The sequence below is a fragment of the Canis lupus genome, chromosome 17, assembly GCF_011100685.1.
Source record: "Canis lupus familiaris isolate Mischka breed German Shepherd chromosome 17, alternate assembly UU_Cfam_GSD_1.0, whole genome shotgun sequence".
Lineage (NCBI taxonomy): Eukaryota > Metazoa > Chordata > Mammalia > Carnivora > Canidae > Canis > Canis lupus.
The window spans coordinates 13,249,512-13,272,824 of NC_049238.1; the positions used below are offsets into that span (position 1 = coordinate 13,249,512).

Sequence of the window (23,313 nt, forward strand, 5' to 3'; positions counted from 1 at the left end):
ATATTTACTTGTCATAGTGTGTCTTTTTTGATACCTTATGTGCTGCATAAATATAAACATAATATGGCTATCTGATTAAGAACTTAGTTTAGGGGATCTCTGGGTGGCTCAGCGGTTTGGTGCTTGCCTTTGGGTGCGATCCTGGAGTCCCGGGATCGAGTCCTGCGTCGGGCTCCCTGCATGGAGCCTGCTTCTCCCTCCTGTGTCTCTGCCTCTCTCTCTCTCTATGTCTATCATAAATGAATAAATAAATCTTAAAAAAAAACGAATTTAATTTAGAGTATAATTTTTGGTATAATAAACAATTTGGTAATTAATCAGCATTTCAAGTGACGTTAAAAAACTGGCTCAAAAAAAAAACTGGCTTATTGTGACACTGAATGTTATAAATGAGAATGGAGTAATAACTAGTCCCACTGCTTGAATAGCAGTAAGCCACTACTCTAGACTAAGAGATTCACATTCAAGTTTTACTATCATTTTAAAAAAATATAGGAATTACTCTTTTCTTGTGTCATGCAAATATTAATTTCTATCACTGTTTTGTCTATTTTTTCATTTTCAATCTTCTTGCAGCTTTCCAACTGTGCATATGCTCAGTGTTATTACTGTTGCTAGGCAACATGATTATTGGGGTAAGCCATTCATTCTTCCTTGCCTCCTGGCATTGCATTGAGTTTTGTTCATGAAAACATTTTATTTAAGATGCACAGTACAGTACTCTGTAACAAACAGGTATACTAATAGGTGAGTGATAAATTAAGAATTACAAGGATAACCCCATTTTTAAATATATTTAAAAATATGAAATGCCTTGTATTGTAGTTCTTACTATGTAGTCCCATCATTATGTCCCTATTGATCATCTCTGTGTTTTTACTAAATCCCTCATTATACTATGTATGCTATCCCCAAGAGAATCTAACGAAGGATGACATCTATGTTCTTTTTGCCAGAGCTTGGGGAAAGGAAAAAATAGCAGGATAGTAAAATTATTAACCATCATTTCTAACATGTCATCAGTGACCAAAGAGAGAAACACTTCTTTTAACTAGTAGGAAAAGGAAGCAGGAGGAGGGAAACTTTTAAGTAACATATAAGTAATTATTTTATTATAATTCTCATTCTGAAATAGAAGATTCTTATTTCCCATATGTAATTATATCATAATTAAAGTCTAGAAACAGTCAAATGTTGAATGTAAGAAAATCTTTACAAAATTAAACTCACAGAAACCAATTTTAGCTACAGTGGTGTTACGTTATGTATTAACCTTAGCTATTTTGACATTTTCTATCCTTTGTAATGAAACTGGTATCTATTTATTTTGCTCTACTTAAAGATTTTTACCACCTATGGACTAACATGATTTACCTTCAAAAAACTTAACATGTGGCTAAATGCTAATAAAAGGAGAGTTGATATGCAAAATATCTAGCAACGGGTATGTAAAAACATAGGCTGTAGCCATGAAACAGACTTCTGGTGACCACTAGTATGCCAGGTGCTACGCTTTTAGTAGCTGATCCTAAGTGTAAGGGGGTTGGGAAGAGGATTCAGGCTGAAAAGTGCCTTTGGCCAGCAGGCACGTAGGATGCTTGTTCAGTAACTATTTACTAACCGATTTGGAAATATTTTAACACTGGTATGTCTATCCCAGTGTGTATTAGCTGAATAGCAACCCTGCTTATAAGGATAAACTCCATAAACTTTTATAGGAACTGGAAGACTCAAACCAGAAATTGTTGTGCAAATATACATTTATTGACATTTTTTGTGTTGGCAACTTAACAGTTATTTTAATTTTTCTTAAGCTATTAATTTCAAGAGTTAACTTGGAACTCTCCTTTGTGCTCTTTGGATGTTGAGGTCTTTAAATATTAAATGAACATGTTTTTTCTGATTACAAATATAACCTGAAGTTAGATCAAATTAAAAGGTTATCAAAAAAAAGGTTATCAAAATAATTAACTTGAAAAGTAAAAGTCCTCTAAAATTCTGTTCCTCATTCCCATAAAATAAACACTGTCAGTGGTGTATTATATAATCCTGTGACTTTTTGGTTTGCATAGATTAACAATGTGGTAGTTATTTTACTTACGAATCTAGATCACAGGGTGGGCTATTTTGCAATTTTTGTTTTATAAGTGGTAAATTATCTTACACATCTTTTCCTGTCATTACATAGTTACCTTATTCTGTCAACTGCACAATCTCTAATTGAATGAACATGTCATACTTCATTTCTTTATTCCCCAATGATTAACATTCGAATTTCTTTTCCACTTTGTAAAAGGGAGTCCCTGGAGTTGGCAAAGAGCAAGCATTGAAACTTATACAGATTTTGAAGGGGCAAAGTTTACTTCAAAGGTAACTAAAAATTACTCTTTTCTTTTCTTGTGACATTAGACATTTTTATTCTTGTTGAACTGAATAGTGACTATTACAGAAAGTATTCAGTTATGCTTTGCAAAAAAAGGGTTTTGTATTTGTATTTTTATTTTTTGGGGGGCAGGGAATGGCAGAGGGAGATGGAGAAAGAATCCTAAGCAGGCTCCATGTCCAGCACAGAGCCCCATATAGAGCTTGATCATACAACCCCAAGATTATGACCTGAGCCCAAATCAAGAGTCAGATGCTTGACCAGTTGAGCCACTCAGGTGCCCTGGGTTTCATATTTTTAAACTGATCTATATTTTCATTTAGAATCATGTTGTTGTTTTTTTTAGGTTTTATTTATTTACTTATTTATTTGAGAGAGAACACGTATGCATGCGTGAGTGGGGGGAGGCACAGAGGGTGAGAGAGAGAGAGAGAGAGAGAGAATATCAAGCAGACTCCACTCTGACATGGGGCTCCATCTCACCATCCTGAGATCATGACCCAAGCCAAAACCAAGAGCCGTCACTCAACGACTGAGCCACCCAAGCACACCTAAAATCTCTGAGTTTTGGATGGCTGACTGGCTGCCAGTGGAGCATGCCTTGATCTTGGAGTTGCAGGCTTGAGCCCCATATTTAAATTACTTAAAGTCTTTTTTTTTTTAATTTTTTGAAGATTTTTAATTTATCAGTTTTTAGAGAAAGAGAATGTGGGGGTGGGAGGGACAGAGAGGGGCAGAGGTAGAGAATCTCAAGCAGATTCCCCACTGAGTGTGGAGCTGGACCTGGGGCTCAGTCTCAGGACCCTAAGGTCATGACCTGAGCTAAAACCAAGAGTTAGAGGTTTAACTGGCTGAGCCACCCAGGTGTCCCCCCCAAAATTAAATCTTTAAAAAAAATAATAATAATAATAATAAAATAAAATCACTGATTTATATTCATTCTGGAATTTTCCAAAGAAAAAAATGAGACTACATGTCCTAAGCCATACTGCATTGTTTTAATACAAATACAAGTAGTAATATGCCAAATGTGTTTGTTTATAACCATGGGCTTTTACCACAGGCTATTTTAGACTATTTAAAGATAAATATAACCATAAAATAATTTTACATTTAAAATTATTTTTGAGGGGATCCCTGGGTAGCTCAGCGGTTTGGCGCCTGCCTTTGGCCCAGGGCGCAATCCTGGAGTCCCGGGATCAAGTCCTATGTCGGGCTCCCAGCATGGGGCCTGCTTCTCCCTCCTCCTGTGTCTCTGCCTCTCTCTCTCTCTCTATGTCTATCATAAATAAATAAATAAATCTTTTTAAAAAATAAAAAAACAAAAAAATAAAATTATTTTTGATATAAAATATTTTGATATCATATTTCTTCTCTATAAGTGAAATGGCTAATATATTGCAAATACTTAATAATAAGTAACACTTGATCACAGTTTTTACTTGGGTGCCCTTTGTTCTATAGCCACTTATTTAGTAATATATTAATTCTAATTAGTATAGACTGCGCAGCTAAGGTACAGAATATATGGAAGTTTACCAACTGTGCTGTTTAGTTTCGAAAGCGTATGAATTATATTTACTTAATGAAAGCAATGGTTTATGTTAACATTAATTACTAATTAATGTTAATGATGATAAAGTGTGGAATGAATAAAAGGGATTTGGGGCACTGGGACACTTCAGCCGTCTTGGCCACCAGTAGGTTTGAGATGGTGAGTGCACAAAAGGGAATATTAAATTGTAGAAATCAAGAAGGAATGACCATGAAAAAATTAGAAATCGCAGTGCTTCTTCAGCTATAAAGCTATTGATAGATCTAAGACTTGACCGAATCCCTTACTGGTATCAATGAGTACTGTGCTAAAGCAGGAAAGAAAGGTATACTTTGGCATGGAATCATTTGGGAATTGTGAAGAATAATTTAAAGAATGATATAAAGAATAAAAAGAAGGTATGGCATTTGGCTAACTACAAATCATCCTTATTGACGTAATTTCAGCAAATATGTGCTTTTGGCAACATTTTATGAAATCTTTGAACACTTGAAAAGAATAAAATTACCTTTCTTATTACCATTAATGTATCATTCTAACATTAATTAATTTAGACTGACTTTCCCCCCTTGTTTTTTTCCACATTTGAAGTTCTGTTCATTTACTACAAAGACCAGGTGTAAGTTTGCTAAAAATTAGCATTAATAGATTTATCCAGCATCTATGTTAATTTTTAGCAAGCTTATACCTGGTCTTTGTAGTGAATGAGTCAGAAATTCCAAAAGCCAAACAATGACTCTTAGTACCAGCTACTACGCAATGAATTGAAGAGATAATTTAGCTTTTTATTAGACCTTTAACTTCTGTAAGTAGAGGAACATAATTCAGAGCACTTGTGTTTTATGAGGAATACTTAACTATCCCCTTGGTGGCTTTATATTGCCTAGAACTTTAGCCAAAAATAAAATTAACTTTTATTTAGTAGAAATCTTAGCAGATACACATTTTCCTTAAAATCACCCATTGAGCAGATAATGTTTTGTTGTTTTTTTTTTTTTTTTTTTTTTTTTTGTTTTGTTGTTTTCATAAGAGATTATGAAATTGATAATTTCACATAGTCTAGATTTTTTAAACAGTGTTTACCCAGAAACTTAATGTTCTATTTAGTTTTATACTTTACCCTTCACCCCTCTTTCTGATACAGAAAAATGTTCACAATTCTATTTGTTTTATACGCACACACAGAAAAGAGATCAAATAGACATATACAAATCATTCTCCCTATGTATTGCTGCCTAACTTAAGATTCTCTAAAAAAAACTCCAAAAACTGAATGAATATATGAATATATACATATGAATACATGAATATACAAATACATACTCCTTTTCTCTCCTTCTCCTGCTACCTCCTTCTCCTGCCTCCCCACCCCCCATCCTACTTCTGTTTTTTTTCTGTAACTGTCTTACTCTCTCTTCCCCCTGTTGTAATTCAGTTGTCTTTGGGGCCACATTTTTAAATTGAAAAACATAGATTGAGGGTGTTCCAGGCTGGGCCAGCGACTTTATCTGCCACCAAAGGGAACACAAGTAGGCAGGTAAGGAAGGGAACTTTTAGAATAGCCTGACATTTGAGAGCATGACATTTTAGTGACGTTGTTTTTGTTTTGTGTTGTTTTCCTTTTAACATTTCTTTTTTACAGATTTACACAGTGGAGTGAAGAATCTTGCTCTGATCCACAACCACTAGCTATTAAAAAACTGGCCCATTGTTCTGTGTGTTCCCATCCAGGTGAGCAGATATGGGGAATGATATCTCCAGAACATTAGTGTCTGACACCCACATCGTCATCCTATTCTTTTTTTTTTTTTCAGGCTCTGAGCAGCCTTTCTTTCTTTATTTATGATAGTCACAGAGAGAGAGAGAGAGAGAGGCAGAGACACAGGCAGAGGGAGAAGCAGGCTCCATGCACCGGGAGCCCGACGTGGGATTCGATCCCGGGTCTCCAGGATCGCGCCCTGGGCCAAAGGCAGGCGCCAAACCACTGCGCCACCCAGGGATCCCGTCATCCTATTCTTATACTTGTTACATACCTATCTTCCTCAGTAGATTGAAAATCCTCGTGTCAGGGGTTGTGTTACATATGCATAGTTGGCATTCAGTAATTGTTAATTGAATGAAATAATGTGATATACATGATAAATATAGGATAAGTGTAGTTTCAAACTATAATACCAAATTACATAGATTTTAAAATTATGGTTTCAATATAGAAATCCATTTAAACAAAAAAAATATATCATTCTGCTAAACCTTAGGGAAAAATTGAACTGAAATCATTTGTTTTTATTGCATAAGGATAGTGGCTTAAAACTAATTTCTAATATGTGTTCATTATTACTGAAAATAACTTGGCTTCTCTTCATTAGCCTTGGTAAAAGAAAAATGTCATTAATAAATATACTGGATCAGAAACACCATTCACTCCCAGGAGAGAGTAGGAGATCTCATTAGTTCATCTTTTAGAAGTTCTTGGGGCTCCTGGGTGGCTTAGTTATTTAAGCATCTGCCTTTAGCTCAGGTCATGATCCTGGGTCCTGGGTTTGAGTCTGGCACCCTGCTCAGCGAGGAGTCTGCCTCTCCCTCTCCCTCTACCCTCCCTCTCCAGGTCATGTTCTCTCTCTCTCTCTCTCCCAAAGAAATAAATACGTAAACTCTTTAATAATAATAAAAGTAGGGATGCCTGGGTGGTTCAGCAGTTAAGCATATGCGTTCTGCTCAGGGCGTGATGGAGACCCAGGATCGAGTCCCACTTCGGGCTCCCTGCATGGAGCCTGCCTCTTCCTCTGCCTGTGTCTCTGCCTCTGTGTGTGTGTGTGTGTGTGTGTGTGTGTGTGTGTGTGTGTCTCATGAATAAATAAAGTCTTTTAAAAATAAATAAATACAAGTAAAAAAAGAAAAGAAATTATTTGTCTTTGTGTTCGTAAACATTATTAAATTATAGATGAAATCATGGACAAAATAAATGTTTTTATAAGATGCTTTATAAAATTCAATTCTGTCGTTTTTTGACTTTATAAATGACAGTTTTAGTTCCTATCAATTATGTGTGCGCTTCTGTGTTCTAAAAACAATGTTAAAAGTGGTTATGCTTTCCTTCAAAAGGGAACTAGGGCCCCACACCTGTGCCATAGTCATAATTCGTTCATGTTCCAAGCACAGTTTAAAAATAGCTGTGCAGGTAACTGAGGGCTAGACACTAGCAGAGGTAATTAACTGTTATATTCTTTTAATATTCTCATTCAGGAAACCATTTCATGAATTATTCTGTTGTTAGGTAAATAATCTTTTTTTTAATGCTAGTAATTATATCCTTCTTTTCTTGTGTATAGCTACCAAATCACAAAGTTTTCTATAGTTGATTATCAAATGATAATTTCTAGTTACAAATGAACAGTGTCAGATGGAAGAATAATCTATAGAAACAACAACAAAAAGCAGTGTCATATAAGAGGAGCTTATAGGTAGCTTAGGATCTACATTGTCTTAAGAATTATTATAGTGTGCATCACTTTATTCAATCTAAATGTAATGGAACCTTTCTATATGCTAAGGACTCTGCAAGGCAGTATTCATTGTTAAAAATTTGGATAAGGATAAAAAAGCAAAATATATATGTAGAAGGTAAGTTTAAAAGCAGTAAAAATCCTACTTTGTGTTTGCATAAAGGTTCACCTAAGGATCATGTACGTAATGGATGCAAACTATGTAAAACTAATCGATACTGTGAACCACATGATTACGAATACTGTTGTCCTTGTGACTGGCACCGTACCCAGCATGAGAGACAATTGATTGCGGTAGAGAATAACATTAAGAAGTAAGTTCTTTTTTTTTAACTCCTTTTTTTCCTGTTGTGATAAATATATACACCTCTACTTGAATTATTTCTACATAACCTTCCCTCATGTCTAGATTAGTAACATTTCACAAAATCCTTTTTTTGATTTGGTACAAATATTAAGCTATCTCAGAAGATAGTGATGTAATAGTTATTCAAAGAGAAGCTTGATGACTGGGATATTATCCAAGGACATTTTTCATTAAATGAGCAGAGATTGGATGAAATGAATTTAGAGTCTGTCAAAAAATTGCCTGATTGTATTAACAACATGTATGTAATTTATTTTCAGAAAAGCATGCAGTTGCGAGGGATTCCCATTCTATGAGGTAATAACTAACATTCAGATGAGCGTTTTATTTCAGAAGTTTGATTTGACAAAGGCAATATATTGGATGAATAAACAAAATTCAGCAATTGTCTGCTATTTATAGGGCATGTACAGAATAAAACTACACAAAATTTGAAAATAAAGAGATTGAAAAGATTACATCACGTAAATATTTACCAGAGTGATGTTGCAAAGTTAACAGAAGCAAAATAGACTTTAAAAGAAAAATCATTAAAAAGTTTGAAATCTAAATTCCTATTTTATTTTCTCTTGCTAGGTTACTCAAGAATTCCTTTTAAACAAGGATAAATTGGTGAAGGTAATCAGGTACCAAAGACCTGATTTATTATTGTTTCAGGTACTGGAAAATAAAAACTTTCTTTATGCTATGTAGCTGGAAAATAAGAAGGGATAATCACTTTGGTCTGAGAGGAGATTTGAAAGAGGTTTGACTGCACATGTAGTTCTCAGCATTTATTTCTAATCTTCATTCCTTTGCCACTAGAAACCTTTGCAGACCACAAGGCAAACCATAATTATGCTATTATTTAGAAGACACCTTATATACCATGTACAGATACATTTTCTTTCAGGAAGATACTGAGGTTGGGGCCTAATACCCAGAGAATGTGAGGCTCCAGTATGTTTTTATAAAAGGTAATACAGTTTGCAAGGTAATGGGATTTTTTTTTCTTTTTTAGTAAACACATGAGGTTACATTAGTTTCAGGTGTTCAACATAGTGATTTGACAAGTTTATACATTATGCCATGTTCTCCAAAGGGCATTGAATCAGTGACCTAACTTTAAATTTGGACAGTCTGTCACTTACTATGTGACCTTGTATATGTATTATCCTCAAAAGAGAAATAATATTACTTTTTTATGAAGTCATTATGAAGATTAAATGAGATATTTAACCTAAATATATAAATTAGGGGTTATAATAACCCCTTGTATAGTGGTTAGGGAAACAGAGTGGTTCAATAAACTATAAGTATTTGTTGCTTATCCCTACCAACAACAGTAATACTAATGGCAACAAACATTGACCATTAAAATTTAATATCATAAATAACATATTACATGTAACCTCACTTAATCTTTATAATCTCTGAGTCGGGTTATATTTTATGATGGAAATCCTGAGGCTAAAAGAGATTAAGTAATTTGCTCAACATCTCGGAAATATGATACTGGGGTTCAAACTGACAACCCTCACACTTAATTCTCATGCAATTTTGCCTCCTTAGGAGGCTCATTGTTCTTTCTGGGAATATTCTCATTGATACTATTTTAACTAATGTTAATTTTGTAAGAAAAAAATTGTATCACCTAACAGGGCTGTTTGTCTGCAAGAGATAACAAAATCTTGTTTTATTTGTTTTATATTTACAGAGATTTACTCTTGAAAAAATGGAATGGCCCGATCACTATGCATGTGAGAAATTGTTAGTACTTTTGACCCACTATGACATGATAGAAAGAAAGCTCGGTAGAAGGAATTCAAATCAACTACAGCCAATTCGGTAATATAAAGAGTTGTATGAAGAGGTGTTTCCACTTGAGTATCTTATGATCTAAAATAATCTTCTTAGTAGTAGGATATATAGCTCTTTGTTACATAAAAATGGAGTAAAGGTCTAGTAGGAAATATTAAAAGTTTATTCAGGATTTACAATCAAGATAACATAGTTCATGCCTTCACACACTTTTTGCTTCAAACAGGTAGTTAATAATCTTTTAACAGATTATTAAAAGAAATAAATATAAAATGATAGAGCCAAGCTTAACCATTGAACTATTTCAATGAACCAGAAAGGAAACAAAAATGAAAAGTGAATAGAGGGATAGAAACTGAGAATTGGTAAAACTCAGCAAATGGTATATGAATATTCATTGTGCTATTTTTGCAACTCTTCTAAAGGTTTAAAAATTTCCAACTAAAAGTTTGGTGGGGGGAAGTATCGAAGAAAAATGATAAACTACAAAAGAATGACAGTCTGATAGCATACATCTTTCATGACAGCAATAGAAGCCAGAAATTGATAGAATAACACTTCAAAGCTTGAGTAAAAATAATCAGTAAAGCCTTATTCACTGGTTGGTGAATAAATCACAGATCCCCACTAAAAGTACTACTAAAAAGATGTACCTTAGCAATAAGAAACATGAACCCAGAGAAATGATGTGGATAACAAAAAAGTGGTCAATCAATATAGAGAAATCAATAAAATGTATTTAGCTATTTTAATAAACTAACTGGAAAAAATATGTATATAAATAACTGTATAATGCTTGATGATTTATATACAATGATGATAATGAACTAAAACTTCCAAAGCATAAATATAAAACAATTACAGGTAACCACTAAAACACCAGAAATACAATCTATCTTTGAAACCAGTACATAAAATAGGAAAGTAAACCTGTCAACCCAAAAAAATCACAGGAAGGAGGAAGAGGGAAGTAGCAAAGAAAAATTTGGGTAACAGAAGACATAAAATAAGGTGTATGAATGAATCCAGCAAAATCAGTAATCACAATAAATATAAGCGGCTTAAACTCCTCTATTAAAAGGCAATATATTGGATGAATAAACAAAATTCAGCAATTGTCTGCTATTTATAGGGCATGTACAGAATAAAACTACACAAAATTTGAAAATATTTACCAGAGTGATGTTGCAAAGTTAACAGAAGCAAAATAGACTTTAAAAGAAAAATCATTATTATGGAAAAGAGGAACACTGAATAATAATGAAATCTACTGATAGGATATAACAATCATCAACTCTGTACCCCTAACAATGAAATTATCTTTTGAATAAACTAGTCAAAGGAATAACTATGCCATAATTCTTTGCGGTATTTTTTTTAATTGTATTTATTTTTTTGAGCTAGCACAAGCAAGGTAGAGGGGCAGAGGAAGAGAGAGAAGCAGGGGCAGGAAACCTAAGAGAGGGCTCCATCCCAGGACCCTGAGATCATGACCTGAGCTGAAGGCAAACACTTAACCAACTGAGCCATCCAGGTGCCTTCTTTACAGTATTTTTAGAATATTATAAAAATAGAGCAAAATCAATGGAAATTGAATTATTGAGTAATTGAATTATTGAAAAATTGAATGATTCATTCTACAAATTGAAAATTTCAAAATAACTTCTGCACTTGGATCTCATTAGAAGAATTTGTGTTTCAGAATTGTTAAATCTCGGATCAGAAATGGAATTCATTGCTTTGAAATAGAATGGGAGAAGCCTGGTATGTATTCACTTTAAACAAAATTTGTAACATTTAACCATATATGTTTAGATATCATATACATACGTAAAATATACATACGTATATATATGTATACACACAGAAACACATATATAAATACATACATAAATGAAAGAGACATAGCACATGCACTGAGGATTGATTTCGTAGTTTTCCTGTACTACTTAAATTAAGTTTTAACTAACAGTAAGCATTAAATTTAGTTACTTTAAGTAATTTTATCTTAATATCTTAAGTTTACATTTCTATTATAATTAATGTTTTAGAATATAGTATGGAAGTAGTTTTAATCAATATTTCTGGAAAAAATGCCGCTGCAAACAGTCTAGTCATTGGATTTCATTGTGTGGTTGTATCTAAAGAAATCAAGGTTGCTGCATGGCACCTGAGGTACTCTTCTTCTCCTTTCTTTGTTTAGTTTTCATGAGCATTTATAGTTGTCAAATTACTCTTATTTTGCTACAGACAAAAATGTAGTGAATTCTGAATTAGTTCTCAGTCTGAAGGCAAGGAAACCACAGATCATTTAAAAAGGAAAGTAATCCCAAATTTATTTCTATTACTTTGAAATTAGATTGTGTGATTATATGTGAATGAGTAAGGCAGTTAATTTGTCAATGAACGTTTAAGTTATAGGTAATTTTGAAGAATGAAATTACAAAGAATTTGATAAACCATTCTAAGCAATACTAGGGAAATGGAAAGCTGAAGAATTTTGAGGACTATTTAGGAACAGTTCCACCAACTGTAGTATGTTTTAAGAGAAGAAAATCCTATTAACCCAGTTTAGCAGTACTCTCTGTCCAGAACTGAGCATTGTCCTTTGTGGATGCTGTTTCTTAAGGGAGAAAATGTACCCCTAACCAGTTTAACTAAGAAACAATGTAAGTTCACCTGTTTCCATAGTTCGTACTTTAAATTCATCAACTAATATTTTCAGTATAGTGCGGCTTCTCATGCAATTTTTCCCTCCTGTAGGATAAACAAAAGGATCTAGTCTATTTATATATATCATATTGTAAATTTACTTGCAAGCATTCTCCTTTTCATTTAGTAGCTGCTGTGTGCCCAGTAAGCCTGGATGTATCTTTTCAATTCTGTTCTTTTCAGGAGCCACCACTAAAGAAAGTTAATGTTGGAGTTTTAGAAAACTGTCTATTCCTATTCTTTATCTGGAATTTTAACACTCTACTAAATTAAAAGCAACTAATCTTATCTAAGCAAAGTTTTCCATCCTATAGACCTTTAGAGCAAGAGAATTTAAAGTTCTCATTTTGAAAGGAATCTTTTTCCAGGTCTTGCAAGGCAGAAGAAAATCATTTCTGCACTAGTATCAACAGATGATTAAAACTGATACTTAATTTTTAAATTTTTAATCTTTTAGAACATTATGCTATAGAAGATCAACATGGAGAATTGGTTCTACAAACAATAGAAGAAAAATCATTGTTTGAAGCGGCTTATCCTGAGATTGTTGCTGTTTATCAAAAACAAAACTTAGAACTGAAAGGGAAAGGGAAGAAACAAAAATGTGAGTATTGCATTTTCATAGCTATTTATGAACACACACAAATGTTATAGAAGAGTTACCTATTCTATTTGAATCTATCTTGTCTAAATTTTGCTGGAAGTTCTGTAAAATTAAGAGTTAGAATTTTACTCTTACTTCTTTGTCTTGATACACTTCTTTTAAAGCCATAGGTAAACCATTCTGCTCTTGTCTGCTAACTTAAGTGTTAATAGTAATTGTACTATTACTTGTTGAGCAACTAGTATGTATAACAGCTTTTGGATTTTAAACAGATTTTCCTTATTTTCTAGAACTTGATGAGGAAAACAAATTCAATTATAACATTGTCTCCAAAAGAAAATATTTTATAATATTAACAATTATGTTGCTGTGATTATTTATAACACAGTTATAAATAGTTTCCAGGAATGCACTGAGACAAAAAAGACAAAAATAAAAATTGCTAATATAGAAGATTTCTGTTCTAAACTCGTTATTTGTTTACTCAAAGAAAATAAAATAGATTTTAATAGTATTGTATTTATTTTTATTTTTAGGCATGAAAATTAAGTCTAAAGAAAACAGACAGCCAGAATCAGATAATATGATGAGTTTCCAGTCACAGATGAATTTAAACCCCACATGTGAAGTCTTTTCTAAGCAGAATTCCAAGTTAAGTTTGGAAATTACCCCTGATGGTGCATTACCCCAGAAATCTATTTCTGCCTCATTGAATAGCTTGATGTTACCTGAAGATACTCCCTGTTTGAATACACAAGAGTACTTAATGTCTTCTCCAAGACCTTTGGCTATGCAGCAAGTTCTAGCTGTCAGTAAGTCTCTAATTCCAGAATCTTGTCAACCTGGTACCTCATCCCATAACATGTCAGCAATTGCTGATCTACACTTAAGCACCATTGACTGGGAAGGTACTTCTTTTAGTAATTCTCCAGCTATTCCAAGTAACACTTCTTCTCTCAGTTTAAAGTCAGATCTTGAAATAGCCATCCCTGAAAATTTTAAAAATATCCCAGCACAATTAACATGTGAATCAGAATGGTACACCACAAACATTAATAAAGTGTTGGGTCAGGATCTTCAGAAGACTACTGCTGAAGAGCATCTACTTTCTGGCATTACTTATTTACATCTTCAGGATTTGCCTTTAAAGGAACGAATACGTATAAAATCATCATATCCGCAGGATAATGCGCAAGCAAATGTTGACCTGAAAACTTTGTCCCTACTTACCATAAATGAATCTTGTATTGCTAAGAGTGATTCTGATTGTCCATCACATCTTGCAAAGAATCTTCTAGGAATTCATTTCCAAAATGAATCTAGAAAATCTAAAGTTCTAAAAGGAGATCAGCTATTTCAAGAAAACTATAAAATGAATACTTCTGTATCTTCTACTGCCAGTAACCCAATAGTAAAGACCTCCGGTGTTAGAGTTGGACCACCAAATACTGCTTTACATCATAGTAAAAAAGTTGATTTGCAAACCACTCAGAAAAGTGTAATGAAGAGCGTTTGCCTTGACAGACATTCTTCTAATGAAGAAAGTGTCCCAGTGTTTGAGAAAGCTAAAAACACAACTCAGAAAATGAAACATAGTTCTCAGAAGCATAACTCAGCCCAATTCAAGAAAGATGATGCCAACAAGTTGAATAACCCTAAAATATATATTAAAGAAACTGAACAGTGCATCCAGGCTTATAAAGCAGCTGGAAATGAAGAATGCTGTTTCCCAGATGCAGCTAAAGGTTCTCTGAGTTCTCTACAGTGTCATAAGGATAAAGGTGACTCTGCTGCTTCTGTGGATAGTCCTCTTCCTTTATATCAACGATTAAAACTAAGGTTCCAAAACTCTTGAAGTGAAATTAAAAATATTTTAATGTAACTTACTATTTTAGTGCCATCAGCACTAGCAGAAGCAGAGGCAAAGTCTCTACATTTGGCATAAAGATGGAATGTGGTTCTGTATATCATGAGACACTTTTTCCATTTTAATTAAAATTGAAATAAAAAATGTTGCCTAAAACTTTGGTTCTAAAAGATGATCCTTGCAGTAAAAACTGAAGATAATGTATACTTTTAGAACATACTTTTGTCATTTTTATATCTTTATTGATTTTTCCTTAAAGTTTTAAGATGTTAGCACGGTCCTAGAGTAAATGCTTCATTCATTTGCTTTTATTCATTTTTTCCACAAACCTCTAAAGTTTTCATTTATATTTCAGCCTGTTCTGATGAAGATAACTCTTTGTAATTGCCTATACTCTCTCAATGTCTTTTAATGTGCCTTTCCTCAGAGTTTTATTTTCTCTCAATATGAAGATACAGTTAGTGTGTTCTTCCATTGTTGGTAACCTTATTCTCTTTGTGAGGGGCAAAAATGGAAAAGGAGGAAGATGCTCAATATAATTAGTGAAAATGATGGTTGTAATGGCTGAAAAAACTGAGGAAAGTTAACTTCTTACCTAACCCCAGGAGTTCATAGTTATGCCAAATGGAGAAATATGCAAATAGAATGTATAATGAGAAAAGACTTAGAAATTTGCTCAGGATCACACAACTGATTAATAATGGTGTGGGAGCCAGATTTCTCACCTCCTAATCTATTGATATATATATATATATATATATATATATATATATATATAACTTTTTCCTTTCCTTTTTTTAAAAGTGGTTTTGTACAATATTCACTTCAGTAACTCTAAATATTAAATTGTACATTAATTTATTTAACAAATCAGGAAGTCTAGAGGTAACTGAATTGGAAAGTATAAAGTAAAACCGTTGCTATTTGCAGATGACAGGGTCTTTATATACAAAAATCTAACAAGCTCACTGAAAACTACAAGAACTAACTAATGAGTTCAGCAAGGTTGCAGGATACAAGATCAATATACAAACATCAATTATATTTCTATACATCAGTAGGGAATAATATTAAATGAAATTAAGAAAATTCTGTTCAGGGACGCCTGGGTGGCTCAGTGGTTGAGCGTCTGCCTTCGGCTCAGGGTGTGATCCTGGAGTTACAGGATTGAGTCCTACATTGGGCTCCCTGCGAGGAAACTGCTTCTCCCTCTGCCTATGTCTCTGCCTGCTCTCTGTCTCTCATGAATAAATAAAATCTTTAAAAAAAAAAATGCTGTTCCCAGTAGCATCAAAAAGGATAAAATACTTTGGAATGAATTTAACAAAAGAAATGCAGAATATACACTGAAAACTACAAAATACTGTTGAAAGAAAGAAAACCTAGATTAAAGGGAACATAGTTCCCAGAAGCATAACTCAGCCCAGATTAAAGGGAAAGACATCCCATGTTCATGCATCAGACAACTTGATATTAAGATATTTTCCAAACTAGTTTATACAATAAAGGCCATCCCTACTAATTTCTCTACTAATTTCAGCAGATTTCTTTGCACAAATAGGCTGATTCTAAAAATCCATGTGGAAATTTAAGGGGCACAGAAAGACAAAAAAATCTTAAAAGAAATGGGAAGACTTGACTCTCCTGATTCTGACTTCAAAACTTACCTCAAGGTTTCAGTGATAAGTGTGTTGTAGTGACATCAAGGTAGATAGATATACAGATCAGTGAAATAGAATTGAGGATCCAGATACATGCCCTAACGTTTATGTTCAATTGATTTTCAACCAGAGTACCAACACAACTCAATGGGGAAACAGTATTCTTTCAGCAAATTCTACTGGCACTACTGGATATCCATAAGCAAAAGGATGGATTTTAAGCACTGACTCCTACTATATGCAAAGTTAACTCAAAATGGATCAGACCTGGTTACAAACTATACAACTCATAGAAGAAAACACAAACACAAACATCTTTTTGACTTTGGGTTAAGGGATAATTTCTTAGATGTGACACTGAAAGCCTAGATGACAAAAGCAAATACATTGTACTTCATCAAAACCAACAACTTTTGTGTTTCAGAGGATACCATCAAAATGAAGAGACAACCCATAAAAGAGTAGAAAATATTTTTAAATCATGAATGTGATAAAGGACTTATGACTAGAGACACATGTCTAAAAAGCTCTTACAACCCAATAATAAAAAAGATAAAAAGTGAATAAAACATCTGAGTAAGCATTTCTCCAAAGAAGATGTACAAATGGCCAATAAACATAAAAAGACTCAAATTCGTTATTTATCAGAAAAATACAAATCAAAACCACAATGAGATACCACTTTACACCAGGCAGAATCATAAAAACAAGTGTTGGTGAGGATGTGGAGAAAGTGGAACCCTCATAACCTACTGGTAGAAATGTAAAATAGGAAAAAGTGATTTTGGAAAAAGGTGATTCTTCAAATGGTTAAACATAGTTACCATATGATCCAGCAGATCCAATCCCAAAAATATACCCAAGAGAAATGAAGGCATATGTCTACACAAAAACTTTTATGCAAATATTCATAGCATAATTCATAATAGCCCAAAATTGGAAACAAGCCAAATGTCCATCAACAGATGAATAAACAAAATGGGGCATATCAATACAATGGAATATTGGCATTAAAAAGAAAAGGAAGTACTGATACCTGTTACAATATGATGAACCTTGAAAGCATGCTAAGTGAGAGGCCGCTTGGAAAGGCGGCATATATGATTCAATTTATGTAAAAAGTTCCAAATAAATAAATCTGTATAGAAGCAGAAAGTAGACTCATGGTTACCAAGGACTGTGAGAGTTGGGGTGGAGGATAGGAGGTTGAGAAGGAAGAAGGGAAAATGATTGTTAATGGGACAGTTTTGGGGGGGGAAAGTGAGTGGATAAGGAAAATGTTCTAAAGTTGATTTTGATGATGGTTGCAAAATGCCGATTTACTAAAACCATTGAATTGTGCAATTTAAATCGACAAATTCTGTGGTATGTGAATTATATCACAATAAAGCTGTTCTAAAGACATTTTTTCAAGAATTTTACCTGTCTAAATTCTTTAATATCAAATAAATAAATAAATTCTTTAATATCTAAAATGTTTATGCTCTAACCTCTCCCACATATGCACTGCCATCATTATTTTATTTTAAATTTTTTTAAAGATTTTATTTATTTATCCATGAGAGACAGAGAGAGGCAGAGACATAGGCAGAGGGAGAAGCAGGCTCCACTCAGGGAGCCTGAAGTGGGACTCGATCCCGGGACTCTGAGATCACGCCCTAAGCCAAAGGCAGACACTCAACCGCTGAGCCACCCAGACATCCCTGCCATCGTTATTTTATAGATTAGAAAACAAGTCCTGAGTAGTGAAGAGATTTTCCCAAGATCGAATATGAAATTTGGTTTACTAACCTAGTACTTATGACACTAATCCATGTTTAAAAATTTGATTCAGATTTGGAATACTTTTGAGTTTTTGTGCTTTTTCTGAAGTTATATTTTTATTTATTTTTTAATAATAAATTTATTTTTATTGGTGTTCAATTTGCCAACATACAGAATAACACCCAGTGCTCATCCCGTCAAGTGCCCCCCTCAGTGCCCGTCACCCATTCACCCCCAGCCCCCCGCCCTCGTCCCCTTCCACCACCCCTAGTTCGTTTCCCAGTCAGGAGTCTTCATGTTCTGTCTCCCTTTCTGATATTTCCTACCCATTTCTTCTCCCTTCCCTTCTATTCCCTTTCACTATTATTTATATTCCCCAAATGAATGAGACCATATAATGTTTGTCCTTCTCCGATTGACTTATTTCACTCAGCATAATACCCTCCAGTTGAACCTTTCTCTAAAGACACATAAAATGCTTTGAATCAAGTTTAACTTTGTTTTAGAATACTGTGTTGATAGAGCACTAACTATATATAAAATCCTAGGCAAGGGGAATCCTAAATAAATGCAATCAGTGCTCTCAAGGATTCCACCTTTCAAAATTGAACTGATATACATAGGTGTAAATCAGTGGTTATTTTAAGTAAGTTATTTTTAAGGTATGGACCTTTCATGTGGTTAATTAAAAAAGGTGAAATAGCACAAAAAATATTGAATGAAAAAGTCAATCTCCTTTCTATTCTAATGACCAGACCACAATTCTTGCATCTAGAAGCAAGCAGTGTCTAATTTCTTGCAGGTCCTTCCAGAGGTGTTCTGTACCAATATATTAATGTATCTTAGAAATTACTCCGTATCAGTAAGTATGGTCTGTTTTACACTAATGACCCCAGTGCTACTGCATGTGTAACTGCACAGACGCCTAATGGTATGTAATGGATGGGAATGTCCTGTTTGATTTTAATGTTGAAGCATTTTTGATTCTCTAAAGCCATCTAACCTTTGGAATGTCAAATATCTGAACTAAATCATTTGAGTGTCTCTTAACACATTTGATTTTGCTGTAAGCTTCCTCTTAAGAATCCCCGAAATGTCCTTAAATAGTTTAGAATAATTATAAATGGCATGAATTTATTGTACATATGAAAATAGAACGTTTGCTTCGAAGACCTAACATTAGAAAAACTTGACAGTATGTCAAACAGGAATGGCATTTCTTTAGTAAAATAACCACAGTTTAAAGTTTGAGCTAGCATCCACATATTTTAGTAATCTCAATTTTAAATACCCGTACAATGTACACTTTTGAAAAAGTTTTATTTGCATATCTCTACCCCCCAGGGGGTTGAACTCACAACTCCAAGATCAAGAATCACATGCTCCTCCAACTGTGCCAGCCAGGCACCCCAAATGCCCATACAAGGTACATATTTAATTTTTTCAAGGGACTATACGTTTGACCTTAATTGGACCTTACTGCATGGATGTGTACAGCATTATGTTCTGAGGTTACAGTTGCACAACCCAGTACTGCATATTTGAAGGAGATGAGGTTGAAATTTTACTTTGGAGTAATTGGTTTTATTTTGGGCTCCTCACCTGATCCCACACCCCATGCTAATTATCTTGATTATGTTCTCAGAAATATAGCTAAACACTCAATTCCTTTTTAAATTTCACTTTTTTTCTTTACTGAAGTACAGTCTACATACAAAAAAATCCACTCATTGTAAGTTACAGTTTGATGAATTTGGTAATTGTATACAGTTGTATACTATCTACCATAATCAAAATATAGGAAAGTCCCATTACCCTCAAGTTTTCCTTTTGCTCCTTTGTAAATTAACCCTCCCAGATTACCTTGATCCCAGACACCTAATACTTTCTTTCATAATGTTTTGCCTTTTTTAGAATTTCTATAAATGAGACCATTTAGTATATAGTCTTTGTGTCTGACTTTCTACCTAGCACATGTTTTTAAGGCTTATCTATCTTGTGTATATTAATACTCTTGTTCTTTTCATTGTAGAATAGGTGACATAGTATTAATATACTGCAATTTTTTCTCTATCAGTTGATGAAAAATAAGATTGTTTTTATATTTTAGTTATTGTGAATAATATAACCATGACTACTTAGATACAGGTCTTCAGATGGATATACATTTTCACTTCTCTTGGATAAACATCTAGGGACGAGGTTGTTGGTTCATTGGTCAACATATGTTTAATTTTTTAACACACTGCCAAGCTCTTTTCCAAGGACACAATCATTTTGTGTTTCCACCAGCAATGTGTGAGGGTTCCAATCACACTACATCATCGCCAGATCCTAATATTGTCAATATTTTTCATTTTAGCCATTCTAGTAGGTGTGTAGCCATCTCCTCATGGCTTTATTCATACTTTCCTGAAAACTGGGACGTGAAGAATCTTATGTACATATTAGTCATTTGTATATCTTTGTGAAATTCCAGTATTTTCTGGCCAGTTTTTAATTGAGTTATTTGTCTTCTTATTAAATCATAAGGGTTCTTTATTTTTTTCCAGAGATAAGCCCTTTGTTAGATACGTGTTTTACAAATATTTTGTCTGAGTCTGGCTTATCTTCTCATTTTAACTGTGAGTTTCAAAGAATGAAATGTTTTAAATTTTGATGTTTATTAATTTTCCTTTTCAATGGCCTATTTAAGACATATTTGTCTAACCAGTGTCCCAACTAATTTTCCCATATGTTCTTCTACAAGTTTAATGTTATTTTACCTCTCATATTTTGGTCTGTGATTCAAGTTAATTTTTACATATGATATGATGGAGAAATATTTTTCCCCATACAGATACCCAGTTATGCCACCACAATTTATTATAAAAACATATCTTTTGACTCGTTGAATTACCGTGGCTCCTTCGTTGAAAGTCAATTGACCATGAAAGTGTAGGTCTATTGCTGAGTTCTTCTTTCCACTGATGTATCTGTCTGTCGTTCCAATATCAGAGTCCTTTATTTTTTTTTAAGATTTTATTTATTTGTTTGAGAGAGGCAGAGACAGGCAGAGGGAGAAGCAGGCTCCCCGCAAGGAACCTGATGTGGGACTTGATCCCGGATCCCAGAATCACTCCCTGAGCTGAAGGCAGACACTCAACTGCTGAGCCACTCAGGAGTCCCCAATATCAGAGTCCTGATTACTGTAGCTTTAGAGTAAGTCTTGAAATCAGGTAGTTCATCTTTATTCGTTGTTTATATTTTCCTGTCAAAGTCACCAATTTAATCTGCCTGTTACTACAGCTAATAAACAACTTATAGTCTTAAATTTACCTTTCTGCAGAATTTGGGACTATTGAACTTCCCTCTTTCTTGAAAGTTTCTGTTTCTCTTGTTTTCCATATCAACACTGCCTCTTGGTTTATGTAGTCCCTCCTGGGCTATAATTTTAAACTCATAAGCTTAAGTATTCATGCTCCTTAAATACTGGTATCCCAGTTCTCTTTCTTCTCCTACTCTTACTCTCTATGCAGTCTTTCTAGATATTTTCTACTCTAATGACTTCAATTGTATAAGTGCTTCTGAGTCAGAGATCTTTAGCTAAAGCTTCCCTCCTCATCTATAGATCTACTTATTTAACCAACTCCTGACATCACTAGGAATAAGAGTATTGTAATAAGATGGTAGAGGCTCTAAGGTGCCTGACACATTTAACCTCAATGTAGTTCCAAGCCTTGCTGTAATCAGTTCCTGGTTCCAAGTGAAGTCATTTGGATAGTGCACATTGATAAGAGATATTAATTCATGGTCAACTGAATAAGTATTGTACACATCAAATGTCAAGGACTGCCAGGAAATACAAAGTGGTGTGAAATCCAATTTTTACTTGCATGGAATTGACAATCTAGAGCAAGGTAGGGAAATGTGGCGCATTTACATACAAGAATATATTGGCTAGCACAGAATTAACTGTTAAATGAACACTACACAAGTCCTTCAGAGGAGGGAGGATTATTTAGCGAACATGAGAGTTGACTAGGCTTTGAAGTAGAGGCTTTGAAATTTGATTGGCAGGATTGGAGCAGCATTTTGAGCAGAGGACATTTCAGCGGATGAGGAAACAGCATGAAGTGACATTGACATGGAATAAAGCATGAGATTTGGCATGCTGATGGAATAGTGAACAATCCATTTCAACCGTGGAGTCTTTTTTTTTTTTTTAAGATTTTATTTTTATTTATTCATGAGAGACACAGAAAGAGAGAGGCAGAGACACAGGCAGAGGGAGAAGCAGGCTCCATGCAGGGAGCCTGATGTGGGACTCAATCCTGGGTCTCCAGGATCATACCCTGGGCCAAAGGCGGTGCTAAACCACTGAGCCACCTGGGCTGCCCTCAACCGCAGAGTCTTACTTGGAACCCTGGTCTCCAGAGAACAAAATTACTATACAGGCAAAGAAATGGCCAAGAATGGAGGAGAGGTGATGAGGAATCTAGAACAGAAAGTGAGCCAAGGTATCTTAGGGCAAAAGGCTAAATAAATAGGAAAAAATGTATCAAAGAATGTGTCCAGGATACTAAAGCATTCTGAACATATAAGCCACATATAATAGCTTATATGTCAGATCATCAATTCCCACAAACTACCAAAGGTACACCCAACCTAGTCATAGACGAGGAGAAAGATGCTGAATTTAAAATTGCTGGGCAAGAGGGACAATGAACATTTCTTGAATACCTACTACATACAAACGAGGTTTTTCACAAGATTTTTAATCTTCTCAACAACTCTAAGGGCTGTATTGCGGTATTTTGAATATTCAGAAGCAAAAGTAATCCTTCTTAAAACATTCCTAAAAAAAAAATAATAATAAGCAAATCACCACATTCCTCCAGGGATCTGCTTATCTTGATTTGATTTGTTCACTCTGGGCATTTGGAGGTGTTCTTGGGATTTTACGAGATAGAAACAAAATTAGTTGGAAGTGCTTGATCTGTGTTCATTTTGCCTAATATCTAATAGGGCATGAATATATGAACTCTGATGTCAATTTTCAGCTTCTCCTGAAAGATTTCCCTTCCTTCATTGTCAAGATTATACCACTTTTTT

At 34.1% G+C, this 23,313-nt stretch overlaps 1 protein-coding gene across 2 annotated transcripts in view; it reads left to right on the plus strand.

Annotated features, from left to right (window-relative positions):
• The window catches only part of GEN1 (GEN1 Holliday junction 5' flap endonuclease), a 31,073-nt gene extending 16,123 nt beyond the window's left edge, over positions 1 to 14,950 (plus strand). For both annotated transcript variants that reach the window (XM_038560827.1, XM_038560829.1), the window contains 9 exons: positions 2,297 to 2,370; positions 5,581 to 5,669; positions 7,608 to 7,758; positions 8,072 to 8,108; positions 8,388 to 8,468; positions 9,508 to 9,638; positions 11,314 to 11,375; positions 12,781 to 12,927; positions 13,464 to 14,950. In XM_038560827.1, coding sequence (XP_038416755.1) covers positions 2,297 to 2,370; positions 5,581 to 5,669; positions 7,608 to 7,758; positions 8,072 to 8,108; positions 8,388 to 8,468; positions 9,508 to 9,638; positions 11,314 to 11,375; positions 12,781 to 12,927; positions 13,464 to 14,782 — 2,091 coding nt within the window. In that variant the 3' untranslated portion in view covers positions 14,783 to 14,950. The remainder of the gene's footprint in view (positions 1 to 2,296; positions 2,371 to 5,580; positions 5,670 to 7,607; positions 7,759 to 8,071; positions 8,109 to 8,387; positions 8,469 to 9,507; positions 9,639 to 11,313; positions 11,376 to 12,780; positions 12,928 to 13,463) is intronic.
• The last annotated feature ends 8,363 nt before the right edge of the window (positions 14,951 to 23,313 follow it).